General features: G+C 44.1%; 1 protein-coding gene across 3 annotated transcripts in view; it reads right to left on the bottom strand.

Moving 5' to 3' along the window:
• Positions 1-25924, bottom strand: part of PDS5A (PDS5 cohesin associated factor A) — a 4482835-nt gene that overhangs the window by 3881864 nt on the left and 575047 nt on the right. For all 3 annotated transcript variants that reach the window (XM_044062931.1, XM_044062930.1, XM_044062932.1), the window contains exon 9: positions 11815-11930. In XM_044062931.1, coding sequence (XP_043918866.1) covers positions 11815-11930 — 116 coding nt within the window. The remainder of the gene's footprint in view (positions 1-11814; positions 11931-25924) is intronic.

The following is a 25924-nucleotide window of genomic DNA, read 5'->3' as shown; positions in this document are numbered from 1 at the left end:
GAGACATCAGGTGGTGATTTGGAGGACCCTTCCCCTTCAACAAAATCAGTGTCCTCTGTGGCAGACTATAGTGGAGAGTCTAAGTGCCTCCTTTTACACTTGCTCTTCCTAGGGATCTCTTCAGTGGGATGCTCTGCAGAAGTGTCAGAAAAGATTACAATACCCTGCTGGGCTATCTGGAGACTAGTTTGGGCTGGCTGTCCTAATGGAACAGATAACTGAGGATCTGGATGCAGAACCATATGGAAATGGTAGTCAGAGCTGAAGAGGGAAGAGACGTCTCAGCTCTGTCAACAGAGAAAGCTCTCCCCACTACCTCATAGGCAGAATGCCTTGAAGAAAGGGACAGAGATGGGACCACTTAAGGCAGGCTTATGGACCGTCGGCTCCCTTTTCCCCAAATCGGGGCCAAGTTGTCCAGCAACGAGGCTCAGAGGGGCAGAGATGGATCAGACAACTTCGGAGTTATATCCAACACTTTGGAGCAGAAGCTATGGCTCCAAGAGTCATCTGGCGCTGAAGTACTTATTGCTGGAACACTCGCACAGCATCAGAGTTGAAGATGCCAACATCCTCAGATCCGAAGTGGATGACTCCAAGAACTTTGGATCCAATGGCTTCGAAACCAAAGTCCAGATCGGAGAAAGTGCTAACAGAGGAGTAGTAGTACTGACAAGGTTCTGTGGAACAAATGAGGTCAGAGCCAGGAAACCTCCCATTTGGATGTGCATCTTGAGGAACTTCAACAATCTGTCCACATCAGGTTCTGTAAGGTTCTTGGAAGAACAAATGGATGAGGCCATGGAAAATAAATGTCTAGGACATTGTTCTAAAAATGGAAAAAGAAACTGAGAAGATACCGGATCTGGCAAAAGCTGAGTTGATTGGATCAGAGGAGACTTGTCAGATCTAGGTCTTGGATCCGAAGTGGCTGGGTCTGATTCTTTTGCCACTTTAACAAGAGGTTTAGAAACGGTGCAGCAGAAGTACATAGATCCAGAGATCTCTTTCATGATTCTTTGGACAGAGAATCTCCTTTTTTTTATTTATTTTTTTTTTTTTTTAAATCAACACTTTTGGGGGTTTGAGCCCTAGAAACTGTAGAAGCAGGTCTGGAAGGTTGCAATCCACAAAGAATCAACTTATTTTTTTCTGTCCATTAATGCTCAGGAATGAAACCCTTTACATATGTCACCATCCAAGTCAAGACGACAAGGGTCTAAGCAAGTGATGCACATAGTGTGTGTATTTAAGTTAGGAAATTTATGGCTGCAGGCATGCACTTTCTAAAACCTGAAGGCTTGTCACACACAGTGATATGTGACGGGAGGGAAACAGCTAGTAGTAGTCTATTTAAAAAAAAGTCAGAAAAGAAAGAAAAGAAAATTAACAATGGTAATCAAGGTACTACACAAGCAGAATAAAAATGGCAAAAATTGTAACTAAGATATCAATAAAGAAGTAAACCTACACCACCAAAATCCACATATAGAAACACAAAAACATTTGCAGAGGCTCTCAATAATAATCTGCTCAAGCAAGAGAGACCGCCAAAGCAGAAATGCAAGCAACCTCCACCCCCCCAACACAACACAAATGACACAGCCCACAGACTCAGTGTGCCACTCTACCACAGCCTGTAAGGCAAAACAACGGACCCAACACACCAGTCATACGTGACTATAGCCAGCACAGTGATGTCCCACTCACCAGGCTAAACAAGGAGAAGTTTATTGTCAGCTGCCTGTCGGGTGCCAGGATCCACCACATAACCCATGCACTCAGGTCACTCAACAAGTACAAATATGACTCTGTCATTGTCCATGTTGGGGCGAATGACCTGAGACAATACCTCCCTGTACTACATGAAAAGAGACATGGAAGAGCTCTCCGATCTTGAGCCCAGGCAGGTATGACCCTAGCCCCAAGTAGCATCCTGTCATTGCCCAGAATGATATCGCAGTACAAGGACAAAATGATTGACTTCAACAATTGGCCAAGCTTCTGATGTCACTCTAAGGGGATAGAGTATCTGTCTTGCCATGGACGACATGGTCGAGAGACCATGATGCTTTGCCAGAGATGGCCTGCATCTGTCACCCCTGGGATTCCGGATACTGGCTAAGGCTCTTGCTGCCCCTATAGTGCCTTCTTAGGCGAGGTTCAAATGACAAATTCACCACTGTAACAGGAACAGGCAAGCAAAAACTGAGGGTAATGCTACTCAATGCCAGAAGTCTAAACCTCAAAATGCACTCCCTCGAGGCACTCCTTAAAATGGAGAACATCTATATCTGTGCAGTGACTGAGACCTGGTTCAAGGCTCCAGAGAACACCACTGCATTACCAGGTTATAACTCATACCACACGTTTCGGCCACCTAACCTGGACTGGAACATCAACGGTGGAGGTGTGTTCATACTCATTAAGGATATCCACACCTCCAGGCTAGTTGCTCAGCATAATGCATCCGAGGTTATCCAAGTGCAACTAACTCTGGGCAAAACTGCAATCCAAACTGTAGCTTGCTAGAGTGTCCCCATGTCCCAGGATTCCCACTCCTCTTTTCTTGACATACTGGAAAATATTATAATATTCAACCAAACACCCTAATAATGGACGATTTCAACCACCCCACCATTAACTGGGAAAACTACTCATGTACCACCTCCTTCACTCAACGCTTTCATGAATTCATAAATTCCAATGCCCTGGGTCAACTTATCCAAACCCCCACCAGGGGGCAACAATATCGTAGACCTAGTCCTTACCAATATGAGTGACCGGTGTTCCACACCTGAAGTCAACTCCTCGTTGGTCAGATCCAACCATAAGCTAATCACCCTAGATATCCACATCCCACCCCCATTAAGGAAATCACGGTAACAAATTTCTCCAAAGCCAACTTCAAAGTGGCAAACTTCATGACACCCATGCAGATGGGCAATACAGTTACGACTGCTGAATCCTACACAGATGCACTCTATAAGCACTTACATGAGTGCATGGATCGTGCTATCCCAAACAGAGCCAAGACGCTATCCTCCAAAAAGTGGAAGCCAATCTGGTGGTCCCCTGCCATAAACAAACTCTACAACAGAAGGAAGCAACTGTTGCAAAAGAGAGTAAAATCCCATGAGTGGAGGAGTTCCCTGGTCAGCCTCAGTAAGAAGCTGAGATCACTTATAAGATCCTCCAGTGCTAGCTATGAAAACAAAATCGCCACTGATTCTAGGGACAACCACAAAGCATTCTATAGCTATGTCAAGAATCTCAATGGCAACACCCAGATCTGTTCTGAGTTACAGCACAACGGCATAAAATTATAGAACAAACTGATATTGCCAACGTCCTGGCAGATAGGTTCAGCGCTAACTTCACCTCCCTCTCACCCCCTGAAGGGCCCATATCTATACAGGAAGAATGCAGAGTACCTGTAATCACAACTATGCAGGTAAAGGTTCCACTCTCTAAAGCCAAAAAAACAGCATCCATGGGACCAAACAACATCCCAGGCTGCGTTTTACACGAACTTCAGAACTAACTGAGTCCCCACCTAAGCACCATGTTCAATCATAGTCTCACATCAGGCTTTGTGCCCACTGAATGGCGCACAGCAACAGTTATCCCACTCCACACGGGGGGAGTCACCAATGATCCCGGGAACTACCCTCCTATTAGCCTGACGAGCCTGGTCTGTAAAGCCATGGAATGTATCATCATGGAACTCAAAACAAAGACATTGGTAACCTCCAAACTCTGGACCCCACCCAGTTCGGGTTTGTGAAAGGCAGATCTTGCCTCCTGAACCTGATAGACTTCTTTGAGGCAGTCACCAAAGCTGTAGACGAGGGTAAGGTGGTTCACACAGCCTATCTTGACCTCACCAAGGCTTTCGACACCATCCCCCATTCTGGAATTATAGCTAAACTCACTAAACTAGGTATAAATCCCTACGTCACAAGATGGGTTGCCAACTGGCTCACTGACTGAACCAACACTGCAAACGTTGCAGACTCCAAATCCGACTTCAAATCAGTGACAAGTGGAATACCACAGGGTTCAGTCCTGGGACCTCTCCTGTTTGGTATCTACTTCTCTGAAGTATAGGCTAACACAGAAGGCCTTTGGCTAATGAAGTTCACAGATGACTGCAAACTAGGAGCCATAGTTGAGTCCCCAAATGATGTGGACATCCTACAGAAGGGTCTCACTGAGACAGATGCCTGGTGTCTGAGCTATGGCCTCAAGCTCAAGGTCAAAAAGTGCATGGTCATCCTCTTTGGTAAAAACTCTGTACCCATGAACTACCACACAGGCGGCAGTCTACTTAACGCCGAAAGTACAGTTTTGTACCTACCATAAATGTAGATGTCCGATAGACATGCAACTGCAGTCATAACATGTGGGTTGTCCTGCCTCAGGCAGCCCTCGGTCGGCCGGATTCCAAAGTCTGGGTCCGATGTCGGCTGATGTCGCATTTCTCTCCGATGTCAGAGCGGCTGGAGTACATAAGCATCAGTCGACGCCATGGCTGATGTCCCATTTCTCTCCGACGTCAGAGCGGCTGGAGTACATAAGCATCAGCCGACGCCATTTTCTTCAGTGTTTCTTGCCCCAGATGCCAGGTGCCCTCCAAGGAAGGCTGTAATCAAATTGAAAGACAAAAACAGGATTCCAAACAAATAAATGAGCAATAAAACAAATACACCATAACAGATATCCCCAGCTAAGAGTAACAGGGATAAGAGTGGACCCTAGGCATAGAGGGGTATGGAGGGAGGGAAAATCCGACTGCAGTTGCATGTCTATCGGACATCTACATTTATGGTAGGTACAAAACTGTACTATGTCCTTCAAGAATGCAACTGCAGTCATAACATGTGGGTAGAATACCATAGCTTAGCTGGGGAGGAGGTATGCTCTAGGAAAGAGATGGTGTGGCAATCAATCCCTGCAGGACTGCCGAAGCAAAGCCTGCTCTGGATCTGGAATAAAGAGGGAGATTGTAGTGTTTGGAGAATGTATGCACGGAGCTCCATGTAGCAGCTTCTAGAATGTCCTTGGTAGGCACCCCTCTTAAGAATGCTGTAGAGGTGGCTGTAGCTCTGGTGGAATGTGGTCTGACATTGGCTGGAACAGTCTTTCCATGAAAGGAATAACAGAATCTGATGCAATGTCCAATCCATTTAGAAATAGTCTGTTTTGAAATTGCTTTTCCTTGGACTGCAGGGCGTAAGCTACAAAAAGTTGTACAGACTTCCTACTGGTCTTGGTTCTGTCCAGGTAGTATCGAAGTTGTCTGTGAATGTCCAAGGTATGCAAAAGTTTTTCCCCCTTATTCTCAGGATTGGGGAAGAAAGCAGGCAGATGAATGGCTTGATTTAGAGAAACCCTAGATACCACCTTTGGCATAAAAGTAGGGTTGGTCCTTAATGAAACCCTGTCTCTGTGAAAAATAATAAAGGGTGGTATTGCCATTAGGGCGTGTAGCTCCGAAACCCTTCTTGCTGAGGTAATTGCCAACAGGAAAGCTGTCTTCCATGCGAGAAATTGCAAGTCAACTGAAGCTGCTGGCTCAAAAGGAGGTAGAGTCAGTTTTTCTAAGACAAAATTGAGGTCCCAGGCTGGCACTGGGGCCTTTCTTGGTGGCTTAATGTTGATTCCCCTGAGGAATTGTCTTTGTAAGGGGTGAGAAAAAACAGGAGGATCGGTGTTGTATCTAGCTGAACTAGCAGATGCATGTATCTTTATGAAAGAATATGAGAGGCCGTTCTTTAACATATCTGCCAAATATTCCAAGATGAGTGGGATGTTCAACAATGATGCATCATGTCCCTTGCTGGTATTCCAATTGCTGAATCTTTTCCACTTTGCCAAGTAAACCTTTCTGGTGGATGGTCTTCGAGCCTCTGTCAGTATCCGCTGAACTTCCTTGGAGAGAGATAAGCTGAAGTTATTTATGGGATCTCCCAGGCTGTTAGCTGCAGTGTCTGAAGATTTGGATGCAGTGTTTCGAAATTGTGTTGAGTCAAAAGTAGAGGCCACTGGGGGAGGGCCCACCTCCTGGTGTGACATATGCTCCGTAGTAGTGGGTACCAGTGTTGTCTTGGCCAATCCGGAGCTATTATGATTCCCTTGGGCTTCTCTGCTTTGATCTTTAGTAATACTGAGGTCATCAGTGGCAGAGGTGGGAATGCATAGATTGCTAGGGAGTTTCAGTTGAATGAGAGGGCATCTATTTTCCAAACTTTTGGATGGTATGACCTTGTGCAAAATTTTGGAAGAAGATGGTTGAGGTGAGAGGCAAATAGGTCCACTTCTGGCTTGCCCCATGTCGAAGTGAGTTGTCTGAAGGCCTTCGGATGTAACCTCCACTCGTGTGGGTCTGTGAAATTCCTGCTTAGGCTGTCTGCCAACACATTGTCCTTTCCTGGAACAAACTGGGATTGTATCTGGATGTTTAGGCTCAGTGATTTCTCCCAAAGCTGCATTGTCAGTCTGCAAAGGTGGTAAGAGTGGGTGCCCCCCTGCTTGTTTATGTACCACATCACAGTGGTGTTGTCTGTCCGTATCATTAAATGGCCTTGCTGGAGTTGGTGTTGAAAAGCCTCGATGGCATGCATTACTGCCAGCATTTCCTTTTGGTTTATATGCAGATGTGTTTCCTTTGGAGACCATTGTCCTTGTATACACCTGCCTTCCATGTGCACCCCCCATCCAAGGTCTGAGGCGTCTGTAGTCAAGGTCTGTGTTATCTGTGGTTTTTTGAATGGCATACCTGTGTTTTCCTGGCTCACCGAGGCCCACCATAGGAATTCCTTTTATAGGCATGGAATGAGTGGTATGATTGTCTCCAAGTTGTTGCTGTGTTGAGACCAAATGCTTTTTAGGTACCATTGAAGCTTTCTCATGTGCAGTTTTGCTAATGGAACCAGGAGAATGCAGGATGCCATGTAACCCAGGGCCTGTAGGAATCTCCTTGCAGTCATCTGGGTGAGTTTTGCTAAACCTTTGAAGTAATGAGTTAACTTCTCTTGCTTGTCTTCTGTCAGGTAAGTCATCTGAGAGGCTGTATCTAGTTTGGCTCCTAAGAAGATTATTTGCTGGGATGGCTGCAGTCTTGATTTTTGGAAGTTGACTGTGTATCCCAGAGCTTGAAGTAATCGTATGACATAATCCAGGTTTTTTGTCAACATCAATTTGTCATCCGCTTGTATGAGGCAGTCGTCCAGGTACGGATAAATTTGTATACCCTGGAGCCTGCAATGAGCAATTACTGAAGCCAGGCATTTTGTAAATACTCTGGGCGCAGTAGATAAGCCAAATGGCAATGCTGAGAATTGATAGTGCTCTGGCCCTGCAAGAAATCTGAGGTATCTTCTGCAGCTGTGTCTGATAGGGACATGCAGGTATGCCTCCTTGAGGTCCAGGGTAATCAGCCACGACTCCTTGCCCAGCATGGGAAGGAGTTGCAGCAGAGTCAGCATTTTGAACTTTGGTACTATGAGAAAGGTGTTTAATGAGGACAAGTCCAGTATTGGTCTCCATTGAGATTCTTTTCTTGGAACAAGGAACAGTCTTGAGTAAAACCCCTGGTTTTGTTCTTGTTGAGGAACTCTTTCTATTGCTTTCATTCGAGTCAGCAGAGTGATTTGCTTGATAGCCTCTGCCCTCTGATTTTGTGGTAGGTTTGGCATGCCTTGTTTTCTTGGTAAGGTATGAAAATGAAACCTGTACCCTCGGTTTATAATGTCCAAAATCCATTTGTCCTTTGTCAGTCTGTGCCAGTTTTCCGCAAATAGAGATAATTTCCCGCCCAAGGGAGCTTCTAGTTGTTCCCTGGTAGGCGGTAGTAGAGGAAAGTCATTGAGTTTGTGGTTGTTGGGCAGGTGAAACCCCTGCGTCACCTTCTTTGGTTTCCTGGCTGCCATTGTCGTCCCCTGTAAGGGCCTCTGTATTGGCCTCTTCCTCGGCCACGTTGTTCTTACTCCTTTGAAACTTTTCTGGATTAGGAAAGGACCAGTTTTTTGAAGGCCAATTCCTACTGAATCTGGGGGGTTGAACCTGGAGGAAATCTTTCACAGTCTGAACTGATTTTGCTTTTTCTTCGATGGTCTTTAACACATCCTTAGCATTTGCACCAAAAAGCTTGTTCTTTTCCAAAGGTGCATCCAGAAGTTTTGCTTTTACATGATCTGGTAAAGGTTGATCTTTTAACCAAGCATGTCTACGAATCACTGCCCCTGTCATAGCTGCCCTACATGAAGCTTCCAGTGCATCATATCCACACTGCAGAAAGTGATTGCTTACTTGCTGAGTGTTATGTACAGCTTCCTGCAAAGTCTTCCTGTCTAAAGGATCTGGAGAAGCTAATGTTTTTTGTAAATCTTCTAAGAGATAATCCTGATATTGTAATATATGAAAAAGGCAATTTAAAGCTCTCATAGATAAGGTAGTGGATGAGTAAACCTTTTTGCCCCATCTCTCTAATGACCTCGCTTCCCTGTTGGAGGGCAGAGGATTTTTTTGAGGTGGAGGCTGAAACTCCTTTAGGCCCCTGTGAAATAGTTTCTAAATCAGCAGTATGGGCCCTGAATAAATGGGAATGAGTTTCTGGGACCCTGTAATACCAGTCTGGCTTGGCTGGAGCAGGAGGAAGAGAATCGGGGGTAGCACTAGAGTCAGAATACAAATCATCCAGAACATCAAGTACAGGAGGAATAGCTAAGGGCCTGTGCTGAGGCTTCTTAAGGAAGGTCCTGAGGCGCTTCCTAGAATCAGAATATTCCTGACCTTGCCACTTGAAATGTTCCCTCATGGTGTGCAGAACTTCCCCAAAAGAAATATCCTCAGGAGGGGAGGCCGAAGGGATGGAATCTTCTGCATCCGAGTCCTCATAGGTCTGGAAGAGCTCTTCCTGGCTATCAGAGTGGACAGAGCCCTCAGAGTCTTCATCTGAAGGAGTAGGATCAGTGGGTTCAACCCGGGGCCTTTTATCAGGAGGAGGCTGGGATGCTCTCTCAGGATGGGCCTGTGAACCTCTAATCATGTTAATTAAATCAGCCGCCATGGACATAATTTGTGTCTCCGGAGTCGGCTGAGGTAAGGATTTAGAAGTAATATGCTTTGTTTTGCTGGCTGCCTTAGCCCTAGTGTAGGCCTTAATAGACATGGCCATAGGAGGCCTGGCAGCTCCACGTGCAGGAGTGACCTTGTCTACAGCAATGGTCTCAGGCATTTCCTCGGTTTTGGTATCCGGAGGAAAATCTATAACTGGCGTCGGAGTAATGTCTGGAATCGGAGTCGTCGGTAATGCGGTGTCTTCGGTTTGGAGCGGTGGAGAAACCGTCTCAGAGGGAACCGGAGCACTCACGCTAGGGTTTGGCGTGGAGTCCGTGGTAGACGCGGGCCGAGGATGTCGATCCCGGTCTTTTCGCTTTTTGGGGGTTTGCGATGTCGGAAGATCCGACGGCATGGTGTAAGCAAATTTATCGCCGAAATAATCTTCAGCGAACTCCGCCCGGCGCCTGAGAGTGCGCTTGTTGAAGCGAGCACAGGCTACACAGGCCGAGACGTCGTGGTCTGGGCCCAGGCAAGGGAGGCAGTAAGAGTGGAAATCCTTATGAGGTATTTGTTTACCACAAAAAAGACAATTGTTAACTTTTTCAGTAATTTCTGACATCGGCTGAGGCAAGAAAAGGTCCCCAATGGGGTACTTAGCTTTTTTGATGACTTCGGTATCGTAGAATACAGGAGCTGACCGACCGGCACTTGCGAACCGCTTCTGCTTCGGGCACCGCGCGGCAAGAAAGACTGAAGAAAATGGCGTCGGCTGATGCTTATGTACTCCAGCCGCTCTGACGTCGGAGAGAAATGCGACATCAGCTGGCGCCGGACCCAGACTTTGGAATCCGGCCGACCGAGGGCTGCCTGAGGCAGGACAACCCACATGTTATGACTGCAGTTGCATTCTTGAAGGACATCGTGTGATAAGAGACCTGGGGACTCAGGTGGACAGTTGATAATCACATCGCCACAGTAGTCAGGAAATCCCTCTACGTGCCACACCTCATCACAAAAGGGTTCTCATCTAGGAAAAAAGAGGTCATTGTTCCCTCTACTCCACACTCATTAGACCCATTATAGAGTACAATGCCTCTTTTGGAATGTACCTCAAGACATCTGCAGTAGCTGGAAAGGCCACAGAAGTACCTCACAAAGAGGATTACTGGCTTCAAACAGATGCCCTACACTGACATTCTCAAAAAACAACAGCTTTACTCCGTAGCATATCGCCTACTCCGAGGTGATCTTTGCCTAACATATAAAGCTATGTCAAACCCAGAGCTATTGGAAATGCCACACCTAAAGAAATACCAATCCCTCTGAGATACACGCTCTAGGAACCTAAACCTTGTCACCACAATAAACAGGACATGCTGGAGGGATAGATTCCTGTCCCAGAGACTTCCCATACTCTGGATCAAGCTCCCCATCTAATGTCAAGCAAAGTTCCTCATTAGCACTCTTCAAGAAAATCTTGATAAGTGGATGGGACATAGGAAATACACCATGGGAATCACTTTGGTGGCTCTGCTCGACAGGGGCACAGGAAAATAAATTTCTTGGGTGGTGTAAGCCAGGGAACCCTGTTGGCTAGTCTTACTTAGGCCCTTGGGCTGATAGCTTAGCACCTACCTATGAATCAGTCTTAAATGTAATAGAAAGGGAGGATACCAAGAAAAATAATGCTAATTCACAAAAAACAACTAACGCTCACTTCAGTTACCAGCAACCACGTCCATACGCTAATGTGGCAAACAAGATCTGAGGTATGTTAGGTGATTAGGGCATTACAGGCAAAGGGAAGAGCTCGAGAGTTTGTGTTCCATATGCTGGAAGAAGAAGCAAAGGCGGATCCGAACCGAATGAATGAAAATAATCAGATCTATTTTTTCAAAAGTGTTCAACAAAATCTGGATTTCATGGTCATTAAACTTATGTCACTCACTCCAATTTTGTTTCGTACTACTCAATATCAGTAGACTACAATTTGTTAGCTATATTTTTAAATTTCTTCTAAGAGTTTTACATGGTTAATATGTTCAAATGTGGCAGCTCTCGGCTAAGGAGGTGTCAAATTCCTAAGGGCATGAAAGCTGATCACCAATTACAATGAGCTCTGACTCAGTTAAATTTAAATGTGAGAAAATATTTTGAACACCTAAAGCAGACTTTTTCTTTACTTATTCAATATACACAATTTATTGCATTAAAGCTGATTAATTACAGCACTCAATACCACAAATAAGCTACAGTGTGGAAACTGGAATTTTTGGTCGGTTTTAACTACCACAGATTTGACTACATTAAGGTTGCACACAAAATTAGCACTGTAGACATGAAACAAAACACAGTGCAATCAGTACACTAGGCATGAAGGAGCAAACCATCAGCAGCTTGGAAAACTGAGTGACAAGTGTAGTGTTAACTAGAAGCCCAAATATTACAGGTACTGACACAAACACTTCCACAATGCAAAAAAAATCTTTATAGCATTAAAAAAATGCTGTAATCTCCTGCATAATATTCTCAGAGATATGTATATACATGATCTACTAAAATGATGGGACTGCTTATTGCAAAAATCTGATTATAAACTGGATGTGAAGCATTATTTACACCAATAAAAAGGTTAGTGAAAATAGAAAGATGTGAACAGTGAAACCTGGATGACTAAGCTACAATGCACACTTTTGCAAACTGAACAGAATTGTTTTCAAGTTGCTCAGGATTAGTAAAAATTCTTACCGTCCCAAAAAACAATGCCAGAGGGGACGATTCTGTGTAGCAAGATCTGAATCTCTGGAGCCAAACAACTTGGCGAGAAGTCGAACAACAGCCAGACGCTCTTCACCATCATTACTCTTGTTGAACAGGTAGAAAAAAACATGTTTACAAAATGCATATTACTTAGAATACTATTTCATACTTTAAGAGCAGATGCAACTGTTACAAGTCAAATCTTATAAAACATACAAAATATCAAACTGAATACTGAAATCAGGTTTAATGAACAGCAATACAACTCCTACAATCCAGAGTTCTCTGGCCAAAACTATCTGCAGCTCTGCACTGACTAAACATTTCTGCCATTCAACATGTTTTTAAGCAAGAATTAACATAAATGAGTCACTTCATTCTAAAATACTACCTAAAGCTCCCTAGCAACTAAAAATATGTAGATCACTAGAAACCAGATGGCACATTCCAATATTTTGCCTATAAGAAAGAGTTAATATGGTGGATTCCCATGGAATTTTTTCAAGCAACTTGAGACTTTCCCCTGCAGTCACACCCTTTTCAGGTGGAGGACCTTATCTGACACCATGACTAATTGAACTACAACAGATCTCAAAAGATGAGAAGTAACCATTTGTTTTTAAAATAATTTCACAAAAGAAACCAAAGGGTCAATACCTCAACCACTGCGTTGTTAAGGGCTTGAGGTGAAAGACTACACCAGTTTAATCTGTTTAACAAAATGAGAATGCATTTTCTTCCTGTCTACCTAATACGATAACATTTTTCTCTGAGCTTCATTTACTTTAATTACTATCACATATGGATTTAAGCTTTTTACTGCTATCAATGTTTCTGTTTTAATGCTACCTACACCTCAAGGCAAACCTAAATTAAAACTGACAAAAAAATACTGGACACACCTCTCAATGGATCCCGGGACTCTTACACTGCTTACAATGGATTCTTCTTTTCCTAGCAGACTCTCCACCGAGATAGCTGCAAAATGTTATCTGACAAAGGAATGGATTTTAATAATGTCACTCATTCCAGCGAACAGCCTATCATATCTATGCGCCACTTCCATGCCAACATACAAATCCCAATTGAAAAACCAAATTTGCAGTTGGGGAATAGTGGAATGCACAAATTATTTGGAAGCTATTACAAATGATTTTCTGAGACTGGCAGAAACTGACCACCAAATAGTCTTCCTGATAGATTTTGCCCAAAACTGAAAAAAAAAAAAAAAAAATGAAAATCAAGAAAATTGCAGCTGTTACAATAACATCTGAATCCTTAGGACTGCAAGGAGGAGATGAACAGAAAAGCACATTTCTATTAAACCTGTACTCTCATCATCTTGGGCTTAGATCCCACTAGCAAACAAAAGCTGGAATGTGCTCAACAATTAGGTTTCCCCTTCCATATCAAGGAACAAGACTCAAACTAGTAATGTGTTAAAAAAAATCTTTTAGACAGTATTGGCAAAGAAAGTTACCACATACGTGGAGTACATAAAGTTTGACAGCAGCCTGGTGGCACCAAATTCAGACCTGGTGAAAGCAAAAGATCAAGACAAAAGTACAGCTTTGCAAGTCCTACTTACCTTTAACAGTAGATTTTTGAATTCCTCATTTCTTCAGTGGCATTACTGGTTACCTGTCATGGTAACTGAGTTCTGGCAAGCTTTTAAAAGCTCAGACTCACCCTCACTCTCTCTTCTTGTGACAGTTGTCTGGCTGAATATATCCTGAGACTGAAGCCTAAAGCTGTCACAGGAACGGAGTTATTCAGGCTTTTTTCTCTTCTACAAAGAACAGGAAGTAGCAAAAACCATGATAATCTAGCAAGAGTAAATTCGCAGCCAGTCACAACACCACATAAAAAGTCCAACAACAACCACATAAAAAAAAGTACAATTGTGTACCATAAATGCAGAAGCTCGAGTGTACTCACTGTTGCAGTCATCACAGCTGGGTTATCTGCCTGCAGGTAGCCCTCAGTCGGCCCGAATACCAGAGACGTAGTAATTCTGCATCAGTTCCTATCACTGCAGCACTGACTTCAGGTCGTCAGAATATAAAAACAGGCAGCCGACTCCTTTACATCAGTTTTTCTTGTCCTAAATGTCAGGAGCCCCCCCAAATAGGGAGCAAAGTTATGGTGGGGAAACCACTAGTAAAAAGTAAATACCAATACCCCTGAAATGGGCGAGTAATAGACAGAGAGGAGAGAGACAGAGACAAGGAGGCTGGAGGGAGGGAAACCAGGACTGCATCAGAGAATACACTCAAACATCTACATTTATGGAAAGTGTACACAACTGTACTATGCTCTTCGTGTTTCACTGTTGCAGTCATCACACTTGGGTAGATTCCCAAAGCTGAAGAAGGGTGGAGGCAGTCACGAAGAGATGGGGCTGGCTAGTATGCCTTGCAGGACTGCTGTTGCAAAACCCGCCCTGGATTTGGAAAAGATAGGCAGGTGGGAATGCTTGGTGAAGGTGTGTACAGAACCTCCAGGTAGCAGCTTCCAGGATGTCCCTGGTAGTGACTCCCCTGAGGAATGCTGTAGAGGTAGAAGTTGCCCTAGTGGAATGTATTCTGACCCCGAAGGAGTGGCTTGCCATGGTGCTTGTAGCAGAAATGGATGCAGTGTGCTATACATTTGGAAATTGTTTGTTTTGAAATGGCCTTGCCCTCTGCCGATGGTGCAAAGCCAACTAGTAGCTGGTCAGATTTCCTGAAGGGCTTAGTCCTATCAAGGTAGAATTTGAGCTGTCTGTGCATGTTCAAGGAGTGCAGGATCCTTTCCCCTTTATTTTGAGGATTAGGGAAGAAAGTTGGCAAATGGATAGATTGGTTGAGAGCCACACTGGACACCACTTTAGGCCTAAAGGAAGGGTTAGTCATGACGGAAACCCTGTCAGCATAGAAAATAATGAAGGGTTCCATAGCAATAAGTGCTTGTAGCTCAGACACTCTTCTAGCTGAAGTGATGGCCAAAAGCAAGGCTGTTTTCCAAGAGAGGGATTTTAACTCTGCTGATACTGCAGGCTCAAAGGGAGGGGGAGCATGAGCTTTTCCAGTACAAAGTTAAGGTCCCAAGCAGGGGTGGGTGCTCTCCTTGGTGGCCTTAAGTTGTATGCCCCTCTCAGGAACTGTTTGATAAGAGGGTGAGAGAAGAGAGGTGGCTCAGTGTTGTAATGAGCCGAAATGGCAGAAACATGGATCTTAATGGAGAAGGATAGGCCTCTGCAGAGTAGATCTAAGTAATCCAGGATTAGAGGCAGGGAGGGCAGAGTTGTGTCCTCTCCTTTAGATTGAATCCAGGAGCAGTACCTTTTCCACTTATCCAGCATAGGATTTCCTTGTATTGGCTCTTCTTGCTTCAAGAATGACGTCCAGCACCTGCTTGCTTAGGCTGGTTACTGGGGGGGGGGGGGGGGAATTCAAGGAATAAGCTAGGCTGCAAGATTTAGGGTTTGCAGTTGCGGATGCAAGATCTGTCCCCCTGCTGAGAGAGCAAGGTTTGGTTCTGGTTTAGTTGCCAGGGTGGCACCGGGGACAGACTGCACAGGAGTGGGTACCAGCGCTGGCATGGCTAGTCCAGGGCAATAGTTCTTGGTCTGTCCTGACTTATCTTGAGCAATACTCTTGAGAGAAGAGGTATACAGGGAAAGGCATAGATTGAGAGATTTAGCCATTGGAAGGATAGAGCATCCACTTTCCAGGCCCTGCTGTGGTGTCCTGTTGCAGAATTTGCTGAGCTGGTGATTGCAAGGGGAGGCAGAGAGATTCACCTCTGAGATCCCCCATTTCTTAATCAGAAGGTTGAAGGTGCTGGGCTTTAACTGCCACTCGTGTGGGTCTAGGAGATTTCTGCTCAAGTCGTCTGACAGTGAGTATTGTTTGCCTGGTAGGAACTGAGCTTGCAGATCGACATGCATGTCTAAGGCTGTGTTCCACAAGGCCATGGCTAGACTGCAGAGTGGGTAAGAGCAGGTTCCCCCCTGCTTGCTGATGTACCACATAATTGTGGTGCTGTCTGTTTTTATTAGCAGGTGTCCTGGTGACAGTAGGGATCTGAAAGCTGTCTCAGCGAGCTGCACAACTAGCATTTCTTTTTGGTTGATGTGCAGATGTATATGACGGCTCCAGTGGCCCTGAATGCACTTGCCATTCATGTGTGCCCCCCAGGCATTGTCTGATTTGTCTGTGGTTAGGGTCTGGGCGGCATGGGGTTGAGTAAAGGGCAGTCACTTATTGTGATTACATACTGCTACCCACCACAGAAACTCTGTTCTTAGACAGGGTATGACAGGGTGACGGTTTCCATGTCCTGAGAACGCTGGCACCAAAGACTTTTTAAGTACCATTGAAGTTTCCTCATATGCAGTCTGCCATATGGAATTAGTAGGATGCATAAGGCCATGAACCCTAGGGCTTGCAGAATATTCCTTGCAGATAGCTGGGTTCTGGTGGACATCTGAGTAAAATAGTCGGTCAGATAGGCTTGTTTTTCTGGAGTGAGGAATGCCATCGGGGATGATGCGTCCAAGTTTGCTCCCAGGAATACAATGTTTGGTCTGGGGACTAGGTTAGAAGGTTTTGAAAAATGTCAGGTGCTGCAACAGCATTTCTTGATTGTCTGCCGGAATCTGCCTGCATCAGGCAGTTGTCCAAGTACAGGTCAATTTGAACATTTCTCAGTCTGCAGTAAGCAATGGCTGGAGCCAGGCATTTTGTGAATACCCTGGGAGCAGTGGCTAAGTCAAAGGGAAGTGCAGAAAACTGATACTGCATAGATCCCTTCCCTGAAGCGTAGGTATTTCCTGCATGACTCCCTTATAGGGATGTGCAGACAGGCTTCTTTTAAGTCTAGGGTGACTAATCAGGCATCTTTGGCTAGCATAGGTAGAAGCTGCTGCAGGGTGAGCAATTTGAATTTTGGTACCACCAGGAAGGTGTTGAGAATTGAAAGATCTAGGATTGGATGCCAAGTGCCTTCTTTTCTGGGTACCAGGAAAAGTCTGGAATAGAATCCTTGACCTATCTATTCCGCAGGAACAGGCTGAATTGCCCTTATAGAGAGCAGGGATTGAACTTGGTTTTGTGCCTGTGCCTCTGCCTATTGGTTTCGAGGAAGGTCTTGGAACCCTTTTGGGGGTGGCAGTGAGTGGAAGCAAATTTGTACCCCTGGGATGCAATGTTGAGGACCCATCGGTCTTTGGTGATGCAAATCCAGTTTTTTGCATGAAGGGAAAAGTTTTCCTCCTAGGGGCACAAGCAGTTGGGCAGAGGTGGGGAGTGGAGTTTAGAAGTCATTGGGAATTCTTTCTGTAAGGGGATGGCTTAGCACTCCCTGCTTTAGAGGTGGAGGCACTCCATTGCTTTGACCTCTGCATGTCCTGAGACTGTAGTCTGGCGGTGTCTTTTTCCCCTGGGTTTAGTTTGAGATGGCCTTGAGGGGGCTGAAAAGGACCAATGTTTCGGGGGCAATGCCTACTGAATCTAGGAGGCTGTACTTGCAAGAATTCTTTGACTGTCTGCATAGATTTAGCTTTTTCTTCCATCTTTTTAAAAACCTCTTCTGCTTTGGTGCCAAACAGATTCCCCTTATTCAAAAGAGCATTTAATAACTGATTTGACATGGTCTAGAAAGGTCTGCTTCTTAACCCAAGCATGCTTTCTCAGTACAGAATCAGTGACAGCTACCCTACAAGATGCTTCTAGGGCAAAGTCACACTGCAATGTATGCTTGCTGATTTGGCTTGCAGAATACATAAGGCTTTTGCAATTCTTATTTTCTGCACAGTCTGTAAAGGGTAGTTACTTTTTGCTTAATAAGTTCAATAATATATTGTTGATACTTCAGCATGTCAAACTGACAATTCAAAGCCATAATGGCAAGAGTTGCAGAGGCATATACTTTCTTACCCCATCTGTCCAAAGCTCTGGAATCCCTGTCCGAAGGGGTGGGATTCTTAGCTGCAGTTGCTTTAATACCTTTAGGCCCTGTGAGATGAGCTCTGAGTCAGCAGTAGGATTTTTGAAAAGGAGTAGTACCGGTCTGGTTTCTTAGGAGCAGGGGTAAAGTATCAGTAGTTAAACTGGATTCCATAAAGACATCATCCACAACATCCAGGACTGGGGGTATTGCTAAAGGCCTATGTTGTGGCAGATCTAGAAAGTCTCAGAGTCTCATTTTGGACTGAGGTAGTCATGGCATTCCCAGTGGAAATGCTCTCTAAAGGTATATAAGGTTTCACCAAAAGAAAAATCATCTGGAGGAGAAGCAGAGGGAATAGATTCCTCTGCATCTGAATCCTCATAAGCAGATAAGGGCATGTCTTCATAATCGGATACCTCAGAGTCGTCTGACTCTTGGTCTGTTGAAGCTGCTGGGGACAGGTCTCTTTCTCTTAGCAAGGGAAGGCTGACTTCCCCTAACCAGCATAATAAGGTGGTCTGCCATTTTAAGCATTTGATGTTGTGGCAAGGGAGCAGGTGCATGAGCTTTGGTCGTCGTTTCTTTAGGCAGAGTGCGTACTCTTGGCCTTAGAAACTCGGTAGTTTTAGACAGAACTGAAGACGCAAAAGAAGTAGTCGGTTTGTGTTGAACATCGGTATTGTGAAGAACATCTTCAGAAGCAGATGCCTCCACAGCAGCTCTGGACACATCCAAGGTAGAGACATCCGCAGGTTCTGTAGTCAAAGAAGAGTCTTGCGGCATACCGGACACCGAACAGATCTCTGTAGAGGACTGCGAATCCACTGAAGTGGGCATCAGGGGCTGCGAAAGCACCTCAATGAGTACTGGCGACTAGCTTAACAAAAGAATTACGGCAGGATAAGACTACATAACATTTAATTTTTCTGATAGTGAGATTAATTTCCTGGATAACAGTATATACAAATATGTTGAAGGTATATTAGCTACTAAGATTTTTAAGCAGGATGTTAAAAAGAACTGCTACCTTCATTGTAAAAGTATGCACCCAAGTTATATTTATAGGAATGCACTAAAGGGGCAATTCTGTCATTTAGTTAGACTAGCCAAAAATTATATGGTATTTGATTTCGAGCCATCACTCAAGTCTGCCAATTTTCTTGTACATATTTATCAATTAGAAGACATTAATAGGGGCCTGACTGATTTAAAGTATTTACAAAGTAATAGTATGCGCACATACTTTAAGCATAGTGAGATGAACAATTTGTAGTTTTAATGAGAGTAATGTTATTAATTAAAATATTTTTACTCTATGAGGTTTACTAGTTACTATATAGAGGATTATGATCAGGTCTCCAATCATGACCCACTTATGTGTTCGAGACGTACATGCCAAGAAATTCACCTATTTAGCATCCATGTCAAAAATACATAAGTGGGTTATGATTGGTGAGGCAATCATAATTTTTTGCTTGATCAGCTCCATGTACTATTAGTTACAGGGGAAAAAATTCCCAAATGTTTTACAGACTTTATAAGGTGTAAAACACTTGGCAAGCACAGTCAAGACAGGTAGTTCAAAGTAGTCCATTAAGTTTACACTCACCTTTAATGCCTTTCAATTGTCTAGATTTTTGCAGTGTGTCCGGATTACTGCTTCATATTTTTGGATAGCTCCTCATAACACCTGTGGGTTTCAGGCAAACCAGAGGACTTAAGTCACTAAATTATGATGCAGATTATGCAGACAAACACATCTGGTTATTTTAAGTGTTTTTTTTAAAGGAAGTTAGAGATACGTTAAGGGTACGGACAGCAGGCAGAAATTACAAGTTACGTACTTACCATAACTTGACATCTGTGTTGTCCATTTTCATTCTTCCTCATGAATGGATCTAGGATCTGATCCCCGGATCCAACTTGGCCGCATTTACAAGACTTTGGATCCAAATCTTGAACTCCTCCCTCACCCCATAATGCTCTGTTCCATCCTCAACTCCTTAGAGTTTGCTGCCTTACTGCCCACTGTGTCAAAGACGGACTGAAACAAGACATAGATGAGGCTCAAACCAGTAACATGAGGATTCCTATAACATCTATAAATCCTTTTAGGAGTGACTGGGTCAGGGGGTGGTTGGCAGGGAAGGTGTGGAAGAATGAAAATGGACTACACGGATGCCAAGTTATGCAAGCACATAACTTCTAAATCTGATGTTGTCCCTTTCATTCTTCTTCACAAATGGGTCAGAGTCAATGATGTGATGTGATGAAGAGGTAATGATACCACTTGAATCGCAGTATCAAATTGAGTTCCTATAAACTCCACCATCTGTACAGGAGGTCAACTTCGACTTGGCAAGATTTATGGTAATGAGTAGTAAGCTGGACATCTGAAGCAAGTAATCCATGGCTTGTAGACGTTGATGCCTGGTTGGGGCAGTGAAGAGTCAATCATCGAGACAGGAAACTCCTGGAATGCTTCGAGTCTCAAGTGAGCTGCAATAACTGCCATGAATTTGGTGAACAACCTGGGGGCTGTGGTGAGACCAAAGGGCAGAGCTCTGAAATGGTAGTGACTAGCTCCAAGCTGAAAGTGCTGGTGTCTCCTGGAGCGCCTATTTTGATGAGATAAGTACACATCCTGGAGAACTATAAAACACATTCAATCATCCTTGCACAGAAGAAGCAGAAAGGACTGAACCATAACTATTCAGAGCTTTGACTTCTTTACATACAGATACAAACTGCTTAGATCCAAAATTGGTCTCAGGTTCCCTGTTTTCTCTGGCACTAAGAAGAAACAGGAGTAAGTTCCAAATCCTATCTGTTTGGGTGGGACCCTTGAATGACTCTTTTTGTAGCAGCATTTGAATCTCAAGCTGGGAATTCCCCCTGACTGGGTGGAACATTGGGGAGCTTCTTCCTTAGGACAGCAGGTTTAAGGAAAAAGAGTATGTAGTAACCTCTGGATATGACTCTTAGCACCTGTGTATTTGTGATATTTGTCCGGGCATCCAAGCGCAAGGAGAAACTACCCCTGACTACCTCCAGAGATGGACTGTCAAGCAACGCTTCAGGAGCACTGATAGGGCCCATCAGAGAAGTTTCAAAGCCCAGGTTTTCCAAACTCCCTCTTCCTCTGCGGCAATGTCTGCCAATGAAACCTCCTCCTCTGCCTGTGGAGGAAGAGTCCTGAAAAGGTCCTTGAGATTTCCAGAACCACATTTTCTTATCACCTCACTGGTTCCTAGAGAATAAAGGTTAAGGGGTAGAAAACGTGACTTCAACAGAAGACAGGATCGTTCCCCTGCTGCTCACTGCAGGAGTCATAAAAGGGGGCATTAACAAAAGAAGTCTTGAAGGGTCCCAAAAATTGCATAGCCTCATCCAGGCACGTCTTCTAATGGGTATGCCTGAATCGGCTGCTCGTGAAATATCCTCCACTGTATGGAAGCTCAGCCTCATCAATGAACGGGCAATAGACAAGAGAGTAGTCAGTTGAGAAGAACTCTTCATGAGATCCTCCGCCGACATGGTCTCAACAACAGAGTTTGATAGCTCCTTGAGCAAATCTCTCTAAGTGAGTAAAATGTATCAGGATACACTGTCCTTATGAAAGGAGAATTTAGTCCTCTGAAAGCAAGCGTAGCTGAAGTGTATACTTTTTACCCCACCTGTCCAGTGCTCGGGAATCCCTACCTGAGGGGGTGGGATTCTTAGCAGAGGTCGTTTTAATTCCTTTAGGCCCTTGACAAATTACCTCGGGGTCAGCAGTAGGATTCTTTAAGAGAAACTGGTGCGAGTCAGGGACTCTATAGTACCAGTCTGGTTTTCTGGGTGCAGTAGGGAGGAGGTTAAGAGTCAAGCTGGATTCCAGGAAAACATCCTCCACGACATCCAGGACTGGGGGGATGGCCAAGGGTCTGGTGCTGTGGAAGATCAAGGAATTCCCGAGTCTCTTTTTAGACTGAGGGTAATCTTGACTCTTCCACTGGAAATGCTCCCTTAAGGTATGCAGGATTCCCCAAAGGAAAAATCCTCTGGGGAACCTGAAGGAACTGAATTCTTTGCATCAGAGTCCTCATAAGTAGAGAGGGGTTGCATGCCTTCATATTAAGATGCATCAGATTCATCTGACTCTTGTTCAGGCAGAACTACAGGGGACAGATCTCTTTTCCTTTTGGAGGGGGTAGCTTGGCTTCCTCTGATCAGCATAATAAGGTCATCTGCCATTTTAAGCACATGAGACTACGGCAAGGAAGCAGGTGCTTGAGAGTGGGTCTGTTTCTTTGGTGTGGTTCATAACCTGGGCCTTAGAAACTCGGTCGTTTTTGAAAGAACAGTAGTCGTAAAAGAAGACGTCTGTTTGTGTCGAGAATCGGTAGTGCGAAGGACTTCCTCGAAAGCCGGTGCCTGCTCAGCTGCTCTGGACCCATCCAAGGTACAGACGACCAGAGGATCCTTAGTCTAAGAGTTTTGCGGCATAGCGGACTCCGAAAGGCTCTCAGAAGCAGCTTGCGAATCCAAAGAAGTGGGCCTCAGGGGCTACGAAAGCAACTCACTGAGGACAGGAGAACTGATGACTAGCGTAACGGAAAGCATCGTTGTTAGGTTTGGACCTGTGCGGTCTGTCTCTACCTTTATCTTTACGTTTTTTCGGAAGATCTGCTGTTGGATGGCGTACCAAAGTCATATAGGCATTCAAGGACTGAAAGCAAAAATATCGTACTACAATAAGGGCCAGACAACGGATGGTTCTGGCGTTAAAGCACAGAAGCAACAATGGGGGATGTCATGGTCTGGGCCTAAACGAGTCACGCAGTAAGAATGGAAGTCTGTGTGTGGTATTTGCTTTCCGCAGGTGAGACAATTATTAACTTATTCTAACATCAGTTAGTGCAAGAAAATAGGATCCCTAATGCAACTTCAATTCGGCAGACGAAAACTCAGGTAGCGGCCAACTGGCACTCGTGCGAACTGCTGCTGCTTCGGGCTCCACGGCAAGAAAGACTGATGCAATGGTGTCGGCTGCCTTACTTTATACTACTACCAACCTGACGTCAGGCCTGGAGCAACAGCAACCGAGGCAGAAATACCAAGCCTCTGGTATTCGGGCAGGCCGAGGGCTATTCTGGCAGGGATAACCCAAATGTGGTGACTGCAACAGTGAAACACGAAGAATATCTGGATGCCCCAGTCAGACTCCAACCCTAGGATAGCTACACAAGTCCTAAGTCATCCAAGCAAATCCTAATCAGGGGCTAGGAGGGGGTTATAAATACTGCAACATGGAAGAGGAGGACATGTATGGTTATTGTAAAATTTTACACAACTATTCTATGTCCTTCTAGTCTCATGTTGCAGTATTCAGCACCTTTGGTTGAGTGCCATGCTCAAAGGGAAGAAGAGAGTGGTTTGGAACCATTCTCCAAAAATCTATGCAGGACTGCCCTAGCAAAACCTGTTCTAGATGTGGTCCAGTTTGTAGTGTTTGGTGAAGGTGTGGACAGCTGTCCAGGTAGCTGCTTCTAGAATCTAGTTGAATGGGCTTTAATCTTACTGTCCAGGTGTTTGCCAAGACAGAAAGAGATGTCTTTGGAGAAATAGTCTGCTTTGTTACTGCTTTCCCCAAAGCCCTGGGGTGAAAGGAGACAAAATAGTTATTTTGATCTCCTAAGGGATTTGGTCTTGTCAAGGTAGAATCAAACTGGTCTGTGAATGTCTAGGGAATGCAAGACTCTCTCACTGTTATTCTGGGGTTGTGGAAAAAATGTGGGGAGGTGGATACATTGGTTAAGGAACAACTCAGTGATCACTCTGGGCATGAAGGATGGGTTAGTACGTAGGGTTACCCTATCCTTGTGGAAGGTTAGAAAGGGTGGGGTGACCATAAGGACCTGGAGCTCTGACAATCTCCTAGTCGATGTCAGATCCACCAAAAGCACCATTTTCCAAGTACAGTATTTCAGAGAAGCCAATGTAAAGGCAGGCTCAAATAGATCAACAGTGAGTTTCTCTAACACAATTCAGGTCCCAGGGTGGTGGAACTGTGCTAATACTATATATAAGGAAATAACATTTATGCACAAATAACATCTATTGAGAATTTTATATATTTATATATGCATACTTGTACAAAATATTAAATACAAGTTTTTACTATAAGTTTTTTATATATTTTTAATTTATATATATATATATATATATATATATATATATATATATATATATATATATATAAAATGTGCGTATGTTTTAGCTATTATATTCATGAATTTAAGTGTACAAAATGCATTGGGGGAGTGTTTAATTGTTTAATTGATTTAAGGTGTTGGGTCTATTTAAATGAATGGTGCGAACTTTGTTGTGGACTCTGATGATGTTTCCGTGCTAGGAAATGAAAGTGCTTAATCCGTTTGCCTTTTGTTTGAACTTAGTGTCTATTGGAAATAAATAGTTTTTTGCATTAGAGGTGGCCTTTATTGTGATAGAAAACTACTGGAGAATTTGTGGTTATTCTTTTTCAAACAGACATTAGCCTTAAAAATCTTAGGTGGTTTGGACCCTTGACAACAGTCAATGTAGTAGGAATCTTCTCCCTAACAAGAATCTGAAGAACATCCCTCAGTCCCCTTGGATATGATCAGTCACGATTCCCCCTCAACATCTTTAATGGACATCTGTAGAGCCTTTGAGGACGTCAAAGAAAATGGATCCATGCTAGACTCAAAAAAGATCATGGTAGAGAAATCCGAAAGAATGACTGGACAATCCTCTGGGCTTTCACCAGTCTGGAGAGACGCGTCCAGGGGCGGCGGTAAAGCAACCAAATCTGTCATAACTTTTTTGTCTTGTTAGTAGATGGCTGACCCTCAGGCCTGGAAGATTCCGCCACTGCAACTAGTGCCAACAACTTAAGGCACTAGTTCTCAAGATAGGTAGACAAAGAGGAGAGATGACTATGAAGAGTGTTAGAGGTAAAGGCTTGACAAATCGGGTTTGATGTATGGTTGTGAGAATCACAGCTTGGTGACCAGCAGATGAAGAAGCATTCAAACAGATGATCAAAGATGGCATTCAGACTGGCGGCAAAGTAGTTCTGAGCTATGTAAGTCACCATTACACCCTACGCCGTGAGCGGGAGCATACATGGACATACAACACAGTAGTAATCCTAGGGATTTGATACAAAGGCTGGATATCAGTCTGCCCTTGACAGGGGAACCCTAGAGTAAGGAATACTTGTATGAAAGGAAATAAACAGATTCTGCCAGAAAAAGACCGCAAGGCTATCATGAATTTGGCTGAGTTAGGGGTCTCTCTTGCGATCATCTGAAATTCAAGGGGTAATAATGGCTCACTACTAGCATTCACTGTAAAGCAAGAGCTAGCCCTCAAGCCACAACACTTCATTGTTGTATTAATTTTTATTTAACATTTGTTGACTAGGACAGAGCCTATTTTCAGCTGAGGCCCAGGGAGAAACGCTCCAGACACATCTTTGGAATTGTAATTACAAACATCAACTCAAATACAAAATATGTTAGCATGCTGCTGTTAAGTAAAAATAGAGTCAATAATGGTGTGAAGTATATGCACTTAAAAAAATAACAGAACTGCAGAATTTAAATGTTTTTTTTCCATTAGAATTAGGAAGTTATGTTAGCTTTTCCACAGCCTGGTTTACAAGGATGAACTACAAAAGGTGAAACTAATTATTATGGGACTCGAGGCAAAATGGGACAGAGGAGAAAACCATGTTGTTTATCCTGTCCAGAGGTTATGACTCCTTATCTTATGGCAAACAATGCATGTGCTGTAGCAGTCGCTGGGCCCCCCTGTTGGGCAGAGACAGACAAAAATCACACAACACTTGATAGAGAATGTTAAGTCAGAATGTCACCCCACTTTCCGTGGGGTTAGAACAGGGCATCACCATTCTAGAAAGCAGAAATGGATGAACTGAGCCACATAAACGGCATTCTTAAAGAAAGGCTACATGCAGTAGGCATCACCAACAATTTCCATCATTATTATTCTTCTAATAAAGACTTTCCAGAATGCAGAACACAAGAGGTCATTCCAGGAGGATCTTGTAAAACTGAGCATGCCTACAAAGGAAGGGACTTTAGGAGACTTGTTCCCTTTCAAAAAAAAGCTT

The sequence above is a fragment of the Protopterus annectens genome, chromosome 2.part1, assembly GCF_019279795.1.
Source record: "Protopterus annectens isolate FY-2018-M chromosome 2.part1, PAN1.0, whole genome shotgun sequence".
In the NCBI taxonomy this organism is placed as follows: Eukaryota; Metazoa; Chordata; order Ceratodontiformes; family Protopteridae; genus Protopterus; species Protopterus annectens.
The sequence above is the reverse complement of the archived record's forward strand: the minus strand, read 5'-3'. Positions and strand labels throughout refer to the sequence as shown.